General features: G+C 39.5%; 1 protein-coding gene across 1 annotated transcript in view; it reads left to right on the top strand.

The window, feature by feature from the left end:
• The first annotated feature begins 462 nt into the window (after positions 1–462).
• Positions 463–15,855, top strand: part of PREX2 (phosphatidylinositol-3,4,5-trisphosphate dependent Rac exchange factor 2) — a 261,162-nt gene continuing 245,769 nt past the window's right edge. Inside the window, exon 1 of the mRNA XM_037505649.2 lies at positions 463–996. Coding sequence (XP_037361546.1) covers positions 880–996 — 117 coding nt within the window. The 5' untranslated portion in view covers positions 463–879. The remainder of the gene's footprint in view (positions 997–15,855) is intronic.

Raw genomic sequence — 15,855 nt, 5'->3', positions numbered from 1 at the left:
ATTGTATGAACCAGGGCTGTCACTTTCCCATAGTGTCTCATTTATTATGCTAATTAACTTTTCGAGTGCAGGCAGGGGAGGATAGGCCCTGTGAAATATTCTCGGTTGGGGGATTTTAAAAGCAAACCTACTTTGTGTGTGAATAAAACCCCAAATCAATGTGTTTCTTTTCAAAGACAGGAGGGTCAATACCATGGTTGTTTTTGTTCCCATCCAGTTATGTAACCGTGGGGACTTGTTTCTTTGCTTTCAGGATTTGTACAAAACACATTAAAACTAAACAATAGGTGGGAATCATAGGAGCAAACATCGCCTGTGTCTTGGAGTAAGTCCTATTAGGTTTGGGAATCTCCAATTAGTTCCATCTCAGGCGCTGTCGTGTGTGTGTGTGTGTGTGTGTGTGTGTGTGTGTGTGTGTGTGCGCGCGCGCGCGTGCGTGCGTGTGTGTGTGTGTGTGTGTTTGGTTAGCTGGCACGCAACACACTTCCCCAGGGCTGTGTTTCCTTTTTCCTGAGATTTGGCGAAGGGTAAAGGGTCGGAGTCACATGGATACAAAGCATTTGATTAATGTCCAAGTCACCGCTGTGGCTGCCGGAGCCGCCTTCCCTCCAGCCCCGGCAGAGTGAGGCCAGGGCAGCGGGGCGGGACGCGCAGGTCCCGGGCCGTAGACCAATCTCTCGGGACTTTGCTCCGCTGATCCCCGCGCCTCCTGCGCTGGAGTTCCCGAGGGTGCTGCCCGCCCAGCCTCTCCCCAGCATGTAAAGTGCCCCGTCCCTGCTCGGACTTTGCGGAGGCAGCAACTTTCCTTCCTCGCGCCCGCGCCGGGGCAGCAGCGGGAGCGCGTAGCGCGGCCTGCCAGCCCCGCATCCCGCCGCCACCATGAGCGACGAGAGCGCCAAGGACCTGGAGAAACAGCTCCGCCTGCGCGTGTGCGTGCTCAGCGAGCTCCAGAAGACCGAGCGGGACTATGTGGGCACGCTCGAGTTCCTGGTGTCGGTGAGTGTCCCCGCCCGGCGACGCCGGGAGCGGCGGAGCTGCGCGGGGCGCGGGGCGCAGGGCGCGGGCGGGCGCGGGCGGGCGCGGGAAGCGCGCGCGGCATTGTCTGTGCGGGGACCGGAGAATCGGCTCTGGCGTAGCCGGCACCCGAATGCGCGCGAGTTGACCCCCGCGGTGATTTTTCCGTGCCTTGGGACGAACTGAGTCGCCACGGTCTTGGGGAGCTGTGTTGGAAAAGTTGGCTCGAATGGGAGGCTGTAGTCCAGGGAATCCCTCCTGCACCATCTTTCCTCACTTTTCTTTACCCACCTCCCCAGCCCGCTGCATTGCTTTGTCTAATTTACCCCCTTCTCTTCCTCCCCGGGGATTTTGTTTTGAGCTTTGACTTGAAGTCAGTCTGCTCTCTCGGGTACATTGGGTTAATTTTGTTTGTTTGTTTGTTTCCTTGATTCTTCTGGAGCTTGAGCTCATTATTCAAATTACATGGCAGTGATGTCTTTTTAGTTATAATAATCTATGAAACAGGATTCTGGTGGAGGGTACAGAAAGAGCAGCGGGGTTATGATCTCTAGCAGCTGTTGGATATTAAAGCCACATGTGGAGCTCACTCCATCCTAGTCCTGCAGTCTCCTTCCTTACCCCCTGGTTTAAATATGTCCCCAGCTCAGATCCTGGATCCCCTGCTCAGCTTGAGAACGGTATAAGAAGACTCTTGTCAAACAATCTCAAGATTTCCCAGAACTGGCAGGAACTTTGTTTCAGATTGACCCGCTGGAAATCTGCATTGATAACGTTTCATTCATTTTAGGGCCAGCAGGGGTAAAATTGAGTGAAGGAAACTGAAATATCATTCAAAAGTGGAATTCGAGTCAGCACAGGCGAAGAGTTTGAGATTGGCTCTTCTCCACCCAGATGACCTGGAGAGAGCATCACTTAAAGACTGAGTTGCTGTAGTCTTTGCAATCTCAATCAAGACTCTAATCTCCTTCCACCCCCGCGATGCATACATACCCCCTTGGTCTGAAGGGAAATGTTTCAGAGGTCAAACTTCCTGCTCAGTTTTCTGAAAGATATAAATTTTCTGCTTATAATAATGAGAGAGGAAATTCACTTCTTGGTTATAGCAAGAAGGAAAGAAATGTCTGAAAGGATACACAGGTTGGCTTTTGGTTGACTTCTCAAATTATAATCAGTGTTCTTGAACTCCAGGGACCATATGCTTTGAAGGTAAAGGGATATTTGAGAGCATACCAGTAATTGGTGACAAATAGAATTGTTGTACACTTCCCATGCAGCAGTGTAAAAAAAAAAAAATCGTTTCTAAGGAGATTTGACTTTCAATAGCTTCAAATTTGGCTGTCACCAAACTTTGTTGGTGACAGAGTTCTTTGACTTTTGCAGAATCTGAGTCATTTCTTAAATTGCATTAGTTACTCCTTTCTGGTGATATATATATATAAAAGTACTGTGTAGAGTGCTAATTCAGAGGTTAACCTAATTTACTTTAAAACACACTTTGTGGATCTTATTTAAAGCACTAGTTTTTTTTATTACCATATAAAGTTAGGTAAGAAATTATGGCAGGTATAAAATAGTTTTCCCTGTTTATAAGTAAATCATTTTATGATTTCATTCTTCTTATTTTATTCAGAAATTTCTTCTACTTTTCCTTTTTTACACCACTATTTGTGTACACATATGTTCATACACACCCAAAGGCACTAATTTGTCTGGATGTCATCCTAGACAAAATTTTACCCTGACTTCTTTTCAATGTTACAACCATTCAAAGTAAAAAATCTACCTATAAATACATAATTAGTTTTTTTTTATTTTTGATATTTTGTTGGAGCAACATTTAATCCCCATGTATTTTACTTGGTCACTTTCAATGGATGCCATCAATCCACTTTTAATATTGGCCTAAGTTGTTTTGTAGCAAAAGCTTTAAATATATTTAAGCTGTTTGGCCTGGCAATTCTTCTTCTAGGAGTTCATCCTAAGGGAACAATCGGAAATGAAGACAAACAATAAAAGTTATTTTTAAAAAATAAAGTATAGCATTCAATGAGTGATAAATTTCCTGAAAAAATTTGATAGTGCATTCTAAGTCAAATTTAAATATTTGTTATATTAGTCATTGTTTTAGTTTTCTGTCATGCTTCAAACTATTAACATGGATGAACGATAATTCTTATCTTAATTAGGAAGAGGCGGAAGAGATAGAAAACATATTTTTAGTTTTACCAAAAACATGTTTTTACTTACAGACCCATAAATACTCAAAAAAAAAAAAAAGGTATTATTTCCTCTGATTAAATTGTCACATGACTTAACTAAGATCTTTTATACTTTGGATTCCTTTTTGTCCTTATTTCAAGCCTTTGGCCTTAGAAGCAGAATGTACCCTTCCTCACCCCATATTGCCCCTTTTCTCTCTACCATAGCATATCAATCTTGTGCACCTTCATTCTAGTTGTAACAAACTGCTACCCTTTTTTTTTTTTTTTTTTTTTTTTTTTTTTTTTTTTTTTTTTTTTTTTTTTAAATAGAGGCATGCTTTATTTATTTATTTGTTTGTTTGTTTTGTTTATACATGCACTGGGTACAGTCAGAAGCGCGGGAGGGTGAGAGAATTCACCAGAGCCAGAGCAGGGAGCAGAGCAGGCAGAAGGACCGAAGTACACTGCTGAGGGGAGCAGCGGGCGGCAGGAGAGGTCTGCACGCCATGTGGGACCCTCCTCTGGTGGCCGGGGAGCAGCCGGGGATCGAACCGGCGCCGCAGAGGCTGCGGGCAGCTTCGCAACCCAGCGCCTAACCGCTGTGCCACCGGGGAGGCCCAAACTGCTACCCTTTAAACTTGTTGCAGTCATTTAGGATGGGTTGGTTGTCGCATGGGGTGCCATGCCTTTTCAGACCTCTTTGTCACTCCTCCCTACCCCTTATCTTCCTGTGCATTCCTACTGGGCTTTCAAAGCTCAGTTCATGTCCTTCAGGAGACCTTTCATGAACCCTTGCCCTCCTTCACTCACCCCAGGCCAGAGCACTCACTGCTTTGTACCCAGTGGTTCCTGTAGTTACTTCCTTAGAGCCAAAGGTAGCTTAGACATTTGTTTATACTTGTCTCATTCTATTAGACTGTAAGCTCCTTGAGGTCAGGGGCACAGTTTCCTCAACTGTCTGTTCATCAGTGAATGAATGAATGAATGAGTATATTGATCCACCCTTTAACATCCCATTCCATTTTTAAAGACACTTTGTAATCATCCTTAAGAATTCTGTTTTTGTTTTTCTTGGATTTTTTCTGTATGGATAGTAGGCAATTAAGTTTCACCCAGGTAGAAATTAACTTAAGTTTTGCTGAAGCACCCATAAATTTATGTAGCAAACATTTTAAATTAAGTGTATAGTACCGACATTTAAAACAGAAACATATTTTAAATTAAGACTTGTGGCATTAAAGATTTTGTAGCAAATGTTTCAATTCATTGTATTTTAAATTTCATTTGCTATTATGAATAGGATTATCTCATATCTGGATTAATTATTTTTAGGTTAGAAAAAAATGGCAGAGAGTGACAGAATTTGATTGAACTTATGTTCTTATTTTGCTTGGGAAGTGAAAATCTGTGGTTTATTAGAAATGCTGTAAATCATTTCTTATACAGAATTATTCTGTGCACCTAACATCCAGTATTTATTGTCTAAAGTCTGCACAATAGTAGATGGTAACTGGTTTCCTGTTTGCAACCCAGTCACAGGGCTTGGCAAGATCACCATGATTTCACAAAACCCATTTGAGTGCCTGGAGAAAGGGCAGATCAGGGTGGGCTTCCTGGGTGAGCATCCTGTGCAGTCACATATGGCTTTTTACTCACAAGGACCTCCAGCTTGGTTTAATGCTCTGCTATGACTGTCTTGAAATTTCTGCTGATTTTATGTTCGGGCTTGTGTGGAGTACAATGGGATAATTGAGTATAAGTAAAGCAGATAAATTTAAGGAAAAAGCTTTATAATTAAGTACCTTTGATAGCACTTTTCCCCCTGCTTTTTTGAACAAAAGGCTTCCCATTTTCGTTTTGCAACAGGCCTGGTAAGTTGATTGTTTCAGTGTGGCAAGTGGCACTGAGGCAGGATGACCGTCTACTTTTTTGGACTAAACTGGGATATCTCTGAGAAGGAAAGGAAAAGCTCTTTGTAATCACACTGGGGAACAGGTATAAACTGTGAGTGGTCTGGATGAATCAGGAAACATGGTTATTTCAAATAAATGTGTAGGCACATTAAGACAAAATCTTTGAGCTGCAAGTCTTATCTTAAAAAAATTTGAAATTGTTACCTGTCCAGGCTAGTCCTGTCTCTAATCTACTCTGCAAATTTGGACCCTTTCTTAAACATTTCAAGCCCTATTTTCTTCATCTGTAAAGTGGGAGAACAGTGTCATTTCTCAGGATTTCTGGAAGGATGAGAAGATGTATGCATTGGGCTCAGCTTGGTGTCAGACTCTCAGCAGGACCCTGTAGGTACTGCTTTTTCCTTTGATGCCACAGTTGTTAACACAGAGTCACACACATTGTTGATAACTAGTATATAATTTTTGTCTTGCTTATAGTTTCCTTTACCCTTTTGCTATTTGAGTCTCTTCTTTGCTTTCACCCCATGACTGCCAGGGCAGCTCTTCCCGTGGTATTCCTATAATGTTCAGTAGACTTCAAGAGAGTGAGAAAACTGAATTGTATGTTGCGGCAACTATCATTCCTATGACACTCTACAGTTTGCAATAACAGTTGCATATTCAGTATCTGATTTGGCTTAATTTGAGTCTTGGCTCTTTAAATGATGCTCCTTGGATCTCCAAAGTTCTGCAATTTAGCCTCAGGGTCCTCACAGGGGTGAGAGGAAGCTGAATTGAGGGAGCTCTCCATCCTGGCTTCTCATAGAATAGCCCAGCCTTCTGATTAGAGTTTTCCTAAAGCTGTTAGGAAAACAACTTATCTAGATGGTAAACTCCAAGAGAATAGGGACAGTGCATTTACTTCCTATGTACACTTTTCTTGGCCTAAACACAATGCTTTGTAAATAGCAGGTGCTCAAGAAAACAAACAGGAAAATAAGGCAAAGCAACAGAACAGTTTGAATAAATCTGAAAACAACTTCTTTTAATCATGATATAACTTTCCAAGCAAAGATTAATTGATTTAACACATTATGTCTTGGCTTACATTATGGACTCAACTGTGTCCTTTCAAAATTCATATATAGAAACCCTAACCCTTAGTATATAAATTATCACTATTCCATGTGGAGGTGCAAGGGCAGAGTAATTAGCCAACTGGCATGGAGGCATCAGAGACTCCTTAGGCTTTGGGAAGAGGTGATAATGGAGCTGATCCCTGAAGGATAAGGAGGAATGTGTCAGTGTGGGAAGAGGGTTATTCATCTAGAAAGAACAGCTTGTTGAGTGTGATCACAGAGTGTTGGGAGTGCTACCACATTCTTCACTTATGGAGCAAAAAAGTTCTGTATGCTCTTTGGGTATTGGTAATAGATGTGATAATTTCAATAACGTTGAGAAAGATTCCATTCTTAAGAATTCTGACTTCACTTAAAGGCCATGGGGAATTAATTTTGAGGACATGTTTGCTCTAATGAGCAAACTAGTCTGGGATGGTGAAGGTTGACTCTGGAAAGGGGATGTCCCATGATGGAAGTTTCCAGGTCAGGATTCCCTGAATCTTACTCACCTTGTGATTCCTTCTCATTCAGTATTTCTGCCACCTCCCCTGCCCTCTGCACACAGGGCTTCTTCAAGTGCCCCACATGGCATATAGAGAAGCCCTTTCCATGCTCTCCATCGAGGACAGGTCATAACATTCAAAAAGTTAAAGGCGAGCACAGGCCATGAGACTGCATGAGACGTAAACGTAGTTTAGCTGGTGCAGTGCAGATTGCTGTGCCTACCAAAGTGAGCTTGCCCTCTGGGTCGGCAGACCCTGCTCTAATTTTATCCTCAACTCTGGAAACAGTTCTGATTTGATCCCGCTGGCTGGGCATTACTCCTGGGCCAAGTGGTTACCCTTTGCCTGGGGTTTGTTGTTTTCTGGTCATTAGTCTGCAAATATATACATGAGGCTGACCTCAGAAGCTGCCCTTATGATGTCTTGACCTCTATGGTCAATGTTCCATGAACTTAATGGGGTTCTTTCATAATTCTGACTTTTGGAGTATTAATCATATGGCCAAGCCTACTCCCTACACAGAGGAATAGGTCTTTTGTATACATAATTATACCTTATTATATACGAATAGTATCTATCGAGAGTAGTTTTGTTTCTTAGTATGAGAATTCTGTTAACAGAGTTGAGGAACAAAGATTGGATTCTGGTTGGCCAATAGGCATTTCTACCATTGTATTGGTCCAATACAATGGTTAAGAAATATGGAATGTCTGATCTAAGGTAAAGGAGAAAAGAAAGAGCAAAACAAAACAAAATTCATACCGAAGCACAAACACCAATGACTATGAGACATTTCTAGTACCCTTAGTATTTGTGTTCACACACAAGTGGGGGTTTAAGTAGAATGGAGACCATGGGGATGGTGCTTAGGTCTTGTTTGAAGACAAAATGTGTAGTGTCATTAATAGAGAAAAGGAAAACAAAGGACACAACAGAACTGGAATAGGAGGAAAGTGAATTTGGTTTTGGACATGCTGAGTTGAAAATTCTGTGACTCTTGAAGATAGGAATGTGGAAATTAAGGAGGAATTTGGGGCAAAAGTTTGAAATCTAAAAACTAATCTTTTATGTTGAAGCCAGAAACTAATCTAAAAATGAATCTTTTATGTTAACGACAAAATGGGAGCAATTTTTTTAAAGATTTATTTATTTATGCATATAAGAACTGGGGTATAGGACAGAGGTGCAGTGGGATGAGAGGATTCACCAGAGACAGAGTAGTGAACAGAACAGGCAGACTGACTGAAATACACTGCTGAGGGGAGCAGTGGGCGAGTCAGGAGAGGTCTGCTGTGCCATGTGGGTAGCTCCCTGGCTGGCCGGGGATCAAACTCGTGCTGCAGAGGCTGCGGATAGCTTCACAGTGCTGTGCTTAACCCCTTGCGCCACCAGGGAGGCCCAAAATGGGAACAATTTGAGGAAGAAAATGTATAGACCAAGGGAATAGTGTTGGAAAGCCAATCCGTGAAGGTCAGAGAGAGAGAGTAGAGTACGTGGATGACTTGGGCTGAATCCTTAAAGGATTGAAACAAAGAACCAGGAGAGTGTGATCTTTTGAAAGGAAGGAAGGATTTAGTTACCAGAAGAAAGGTTTCTTTAAAGTAGGTAGTGTGAAGACTGAGGAGGGCACTGGATTTGGCAAATAACCATGTCATTGGGGTTTTAGCTTGAGTAATGTGTATGAGTAGACATCTAAGAAAGAGCTATATGAGTGGAAGTTGAGGAGGTGAAGAGCCATAGAGATGGTTAATAAGAAGTTTGGCAGCAAATGCAAGGGAAGAGATAGGTTAACATAAAGGGTGATGTTACCCAGGGATGTTGGAAGGAGGTGAGGTGAACCAAAGGGAAAGAGATGTTTGAGTTTTGAATACAGTTAGTTTGACCTAAAAATAGTTGGTTTGTTTATATTCATTCTTAAAATTTTTTTTAAGATTTATTTTTATTTATGCATAAAAGAACTGGAGATGTTGGGGTGGGGGTGAGAGGATTCACCAGAGACAGAGTGGGGAGCAGAATAGGCGGATCTACTGAAATACACTGCTGAAGGGCACAGAGGGCAAGGCGGGAGGTCTGCTGCGCCATATGTGGGTTAGCTCCCTGGCCAAAGATCGAACTCATGCCACAGTGGCTGGTGATAGCTTGATAGTGCTGAGACTTTAACTCCTGTGCCCCTAGGGAGGCACCCATTCTTAAAAAAAATCTTATGTATAATATTTGTTTTAAAAATAGATGGGTTTTAATTATTCTGGACTTACTAAAGTTACATAGTTACATTAAAATCAAGATTTCCTTGATTTATGACTTTCTGTTTGCCTCAAATAATCAAAAATTCAGGAAAAGCATCCTTCAGTAAATACTTCTTTGATTGAAAGTGTTTCTGGGTCACACTTAAAAGTGTGGTTGGGGGCCTCTCTGGTGGTGCAAGGGGTTAAGACGCAACCTATGAAGCTGTCCGCAGCCACTTCAGCATGAGTTCGATCCCTGGCCAGCCAGGGAACATCCCACATGGCTCAGCAGACCTCTCCTGACTTGCCCACTGCTCCCCTCAGCCAGTGTATTTCAGTAGATCTGCCTGTTCTCTTCCCCACTCTGTCTCTGGTGAATCCTCTCACCCCCCAGACCTCTGACCTGTATCCCAGTTCTTGTATGCATAAATAAACAAACAAACAAACAAATAAATAAATCTTTTTTTTTTTTTGAAGTGTGGTTGGGATTATGAACACACTCATTCAAATCCTTACTCGTCTAATGAAAATGTATTTTTTACTTTCTTTTCCATTCTTACACATCATTGCATTTGATTCAGGAGCTCAATAATTGTAATTTTAAGAAAATTGACAATTACATTGAGATTTGATATTTGAACATTTCTAATTTCTGTAGATGATGTCATACTTTGATTCTTAAATAAATTGTTGTATTCTCGAGCCTTGCCATGTAGTAAAGCATAGTGTACGAAAAAGGGACCTGTTTTATATGAGACTATCTAAGCCAAGGACATTATGTTCTGTTATTAATGCAAAATGCATATTTTCCATTAAAAAGCAAGCCGTTCATTTGAAAAGATTAAGTGGTACAATGCTTAAGAAATGATTTCCACTGTTTAAATTTAGAATACTAATATATAAGTATTTTCTGGGTTTGTAGTAAAAATTTAGCGATATGGAATTGCAATGGGTGAATAATTTTATTCATTTTAAAACTTTGTTTCTCTGAGGAAAAGAAGGGTTGGTGTCTATGTTTTACTTTGCTTTGCTATTTTTGTTATTTTAGTTATCTTTTTAAGTTGCCTTCATGCCACTAGGAGACTCTTTATGGACTGTAACACATTTTAAGGGATTGTGCAAGAAATGTTGATGTTTTCCTTTGATGCCTTGTAATGCCTCAACTTGGCTTTGCTTTCAGGCTCCCTTGGAATTCTAGTTTTTTTCTTATTTAAAGTTATTGCCCCAAAGAAAGAAATATTGAAATTCCAGAAATGATATTTCTCATTCCAAAATTTTATTTGCCAGTCGCACTAAGAGAAGGGCAATGAAAAGACATTATTCTACTCTATTAATTCACCTAAATGTAAGTTCCATACCCATATACCCCAAGTTTAATAATTCATTATTTTTCCACAGGTGAAATTATGGGAATGAAGGGTTTTTTTTTTCTTTTTAACACTGTATATCTGCATTGTGTTTGACTTTGAATAACTTTAATATATATTTATATATTATCAGAAATATCTTTGTATTTATATATTTTACATTTTAACAAAGTATTCTAATTACAACTTTTTCTTAGTTTTTGTTTTCTATTTCTTAATACAGAGACTTCTGGCAAAGACTTCCAATTGTCCCCAATATCCAATATTCTTTTTTTAATTAGCGTGATAAATGTTTTAGCTCAGTACATGATTGTTCAGTTTAAGACTACATTCCCCAGCCTCCCGTGCAGTTAAATGTGGTTATATGAATAGTTTCTAAACAGTGGATGTGACAAACGGTACAAGTAACTTCTAAATTGTACCTTTACAACACAGGAGTATGCACTGTTTATTTTCCTTTCCCCCTTTTCTCCGGCTGGTATGATGATGTGATGGCAGGTACTTGGGCAACTGTTTTTGAACCATGAAATGGAATTCATGTATTGAAAATGACAGAAAAACAAAATAAAAGGAGTCCATTTCTTTTTTTTTTAATTTTTAAATTTTATTTATTTATGCATACAAGAGCAAGGGTACAGGCCAGAGGTTGGGGTGGTGGTGAGAGGATTCTCCAGAGACAGAGTGGGAAGCAGAACAGGCAGATTGATTGAAATACACTGCTGAGGGGAGCAGAGGGCGAGACCGGAGAGGTCTGCTGTATTATGTGGGTCAGTTCCTTGGCCAGGGATTGAACTCATGCTGCAGTGGTTGCAGACAGCTTCATAGTGCTGACACTTAACCCCTTGCACCACCAGGGAGGTTCAAGGAGTCCATTTCTTTATTGAAGGGTGTTGTCTGTATAAAAGTAGGCCTGGGAAATACATCACTATTTAACTGTCACAAAATCATCTTCTTTTAAGATTTATACCTTGCTTCCAACTTCTCATTGATTTATGCAAATTATTTCTTTTATTTATTTATCTATTAAAAAAAAAGATTTATTTATTTATTTATACAAGCACTGGGTACAGTCAGAAGCGCGGGAGGGTGAGAGAATTCACCAGAGCCAGAGTGGGGAACAGAACAGGCAGACTGACGAAATACACTGCTGAGGGGAGCAGCGGGTGTGGCAGGAGAGGTCTGTGTGCCATGTGGGACCCTCACCAGTGGCCGGGGATCCATCTGGCGCTGCAGAGGGTGCGGGCAGCTTCGTAGCCCAGGGCTCAACAGCTGCGCTACCAGGGGAGGCCCTGATTTATGAAAATTATTAACAAACTGACAAACTATAATATATTTCCTGCATTTGTCTTGTTAAGCTGAATAATCTTATTTTCTTTTTCTTTATTGAATCTTCCATAATTCATCAATGATAGCTCCACTTTATGCTAAAACCCTTCTCTTTCTATTTTGCTATTGGTATAGTTTACTTTTTTTCTTTAGGAAAAGAACAGTATTTTAATCTTTACTTACATGTTCTTATCTGCAGATCAGAATTTTGTGTTTGTATATTTATAAGGATATTTGTTTAACTGCTTTAACGGAGGCTAAATTAACAGTTTACACAACACAGAAAGATTGTTTGTGACTATGCAAGCTGTATGTAATCAACATAGTCTTTTTTGTTTCCTTTCTTGATGCTCTGGTTATTTAACCTTCAATACTATTGCCCAATAGTATTCCAGGGGAGTAAGCAGTTAGCTTCATCAGGTCATTCAGAGACTCCAGAACCTTCTAGCTAACTGCCCCATCATCCCTTAGGGCTAGTTAAATCAGAGCCTGTAGGATAGAGAGCCAGGCATCAGTATTTTATGTATCTTCTCCATGTGGTCCCCGTGTGCAGAATAGGTTGGGGAACCCATACACTAAGGTGTTCTTGTCTATATGGTTGAAGCTGACTTACCAGGAGCCCTTTCATATTCCAGCCCCTAGGGCGCAGAAGATGGGATACAGATTACACACATTGCTTTCATTCTCATCTCTGGCTAGAACTTTGTAAGATGGCAGAGCCAGTTGAAAGGGATACTGGGGATGTGGTGTCTAGTGGGGTACCTATGCGCACAGCTGAAACTTGGGGAGTTTATACTATAGAGTTATATTCTATATAAAGTAAATAATGAGGCTCAGTATTTTTAAGTCCCAGTGATATTTTAAAATTGTGTTCTCAGAAAATAAATTTACATTAATTCTGGGATTCCTTTACTCTGAGAACCTATTATGCTTGAAATATAATTTGGATTATTTTCTTCTAAAATTTTACGTAGAATAATTCTACATATTATACCACTGCCCAGAGAAATACACATAGACCTCCCTCTAATATTTATATTTTGTATGTTTGTAAGAGCTCTCTAGGATTCCCTTCCCTCCAAAATTGGGTTTCATTTCAGGAAGACTTTGGGGCATTTGGAGATTTTGTGTAACTTTTACATTTTTCTAAAGTCTCCAAAAAATGCTCTAAGCTAACATGAAGGGTGTTGTCTGTATCCTATAAAAGTGGGCCTGGGAAATACATCACTATTTAACTGTCACAAAATCATCTTCTTTTAAGATTTATACCTTGCCTCCAACTTCTCATTGATTTATGACCATTATTAACAAACTGACAAACTATAATATATTTTCAATATATTTTCTGTAATATATTATCTCTAAGCTAACATGGAAATCATCATTTCTTACGTACAACTCACAACGACCTTCAGGGCTTATGTCATTAACACACACTGAGGACACTCTGGTAAATTCCTCAGTGGGAGGTGGGATTCTGCTTAGGTCCACTGTACAGCTATTCTAAGACGTTTTGCTGGCGAGTCACCAGCATGGGCATTTCTGGATTGTAGAAACTGTGTGATTAATCAGGGATAGGAAAATCAAGGCAGATTTTGGGACACAGAACTTGTTGACTCCAGAAGTACACAGAGCTAGAAGTCAGGAAGGAACAGTAGTTCATTTCAGGCAAACCGGCAAAAGCTAGAGAGCAACTGGAGCTCATGGTCAATCTAAGACAGGGGTCAGAGCCAGGCAAGCACTCAGGAGCCAAAGATTACCCAGAAGTCAGGAGTTTCCCTTACAGAAATGCAAAAACACAACAAACCCTTCAAAAAACGACAAAGCTTTATTCTCCTGTTGTCATGTTGGTTATCAGTTAACATATTCATTATGGAAACTATTTTCAGTTTAATTTAATGATCCTTGTATCATTTTGAATATCTGTGTACTTATTTACATAGCATTTCAGAACAGATTTGGACTCTTGGTTTTGTGTGTTAAATACACACACACACACACACACACACACACGTATTAATGTTCCAGGATGTGTGCATTGCTTTTCATTCAATGGATATTGTATAGATTGCATTGGTAAAAACATTAATGTAATTTAACAAGTGAAGTTAATTTCTGCAAGTATTTTTTTTATTTTTTTAAAAAGATTTATTCATTTATACCAGAACTGGGGTACAGACCAGATGCGTGGGAGGGTGAGAGGATTCACCAGAGACAGAGCAGGGAACAGAACAGGCAGACTGACTGAAATACACTGCTGAGGGGAGCAGCGGGCACTACAGGAGAGGTCTGCTGCATCATGTGGGTTTCTCCCCTTCTGTCTGGGATCGAACCCGCGCTGCAGAGGCTGCGGACAGCTTCACATTCCGTTACTCAACTGCATGTGCCACCAGGGAGGCCCAATTTCTGCAAGTATTCTGTTCACTAGATCTACTTCTTTGGATAGGAAAGATGAGGGAGAGAAGGTGGCATCTGGTAGTCACTGAAAGATGTTTGATTAATAGGACACGTTATATTGATTGGGACATTTCCCTCAGTTTCTAGCAAAGATAAGTAGAATAACTGTGCAATGTTAGAATCCAAAAGGAAATCATGTTATGGATAGTTGAGTATAGCTTTCAATTAAATTATAAGAAGTTGACATTTTTTCTATGTATTTTTCAGTGAATTAAAAGTTCTTAATATATCTTCATTTTATGCTGAAATTTTCTGTGGGTTGCAAATACTCTGGATTTTTTTTTTTTTTAGTCTTTAAGTAAGTTTTACTTAATTATAAAGGACATGATAAATTAGGTAGTCAGAAAATTTGAAGTTTTTTAAAAAAGATTTATTTTATTTATTTATGCATTCAAGAACTGGGGTGTAGGCCAGAGGTGCAGGGGATGAGAGGATTCACCAGAGACAGAGTGGGGAGCAGAGTGGATCTACTGAAATACACTGCTGAGGGGAACAGTGGGAAGGACAGGAGAGGTCTGCTGTGCCATGTGGGTTAGCTCTCCAGTTGGGGATCGAACTCATGTTGCAGTGGCTGGTCATAGCTTGATCACACTGAGATTTTAACTCCTGTGCCAACAGGGAGACCCCAAATTTGAAGTTTAATGGATATTTGAATGGATTCTTAATTTTAAACATGAATATCTCTATAGTTTTGAACTTGACACTTTAATGCATGAAGATATAAGCAAATATTGATGTGAAATACAGATAATCAGGCAGTATATTTGAATAACTTTCTAAAAAAGGTTTGCTAACTAGATTTAAAGAAAAATAGAGAGTTGCATTTAAAGAAAAATAGAGAGTTGCAAAAATATATTGCATTATATAGTCTTCCAGCAAACTATTGTTTTTTCCAACTTGTCAGGATTCAAAACTCCAATTCTTCTATGACATTTAGAATTCCTTTTAGTTCCTAATATGTTTTAGAGAATCTACAGTGATTTTTTTAAATAAAGACCAAATGAAATAATCTGTGAATGAAAATTAACACAGTATGGAATCAGAAGGAATTTAAAATTTATTTCCAAAAGCCAACTCACTTAATTTGTGAAAAATGTTATTTTCATCATAGTGCAATTTTTGTGTCAGATCAATGTAAATAACACTTTTAATATGCTGAGCATTATGATTTGTTCTCTGTGATACTTTCCCCCCAAAAAATCATGGGCTTCAGATATTTTGATTCCTGCTGTTTCTGGGTACATTAATTTAGCACCTATTGTGTGCTAGTAATTACTATTTTTGATTGAGAGGATATATACAAGAATATATATCTTGCTTTCATGAACCTCCCACCCTAAGCCAGGAGATACAAGGCAAATGGCAAAATATATGTTATGTTACCTAGTCTAACTGGCAAAGAAGATAAATGAAGTAGAGACAAGGAAAAAAATCTGTATTTGTTTTGAGATTTTATATAGGATGAAAAGGCTGAAATTCATTCCTTTCTGTCACAACACTTTTTCTAAGTCCCTAAAAATATTTGAAAATAATTTTTCTTTATTACTCTTAACCTTACCAGGTAATAGTCAAGAGGAAGGTGCTAATCAGGTGTCTTGTTTAACTCCATAGTATAATTATAATTCAGAGGTGAAATTAAACCCACATACATATTGCTACTATAGTTAATAGAACAGATTAGATAAAGCACTCTAAAATTTTAGGCTTTGCCTAGTTAATTCTTTAACTTGTTAATTCTTTTTTAGT

Source organism: Talpa occidentalis, unplaced genomic scaffold (assembly GCF_014898055.3).
Source record: "Talpa occidentalis isolate TD23 unplaced genomic scaffold, MPIMG_talOcc4v2.1, whole genome shotgun sequence".
NCBI classification, from domain to species: Eukaryota; Metazoa; Chordata; class Mammalia; order Eulipotyphla; family Talpidae; genus Talpa; species Talpa occidentalis.
The sequence above is the reverse complement of the archived record's forward strand: the minus strand, read 5'-3'. Positions and strand labels throughout refer to the sequence as shown.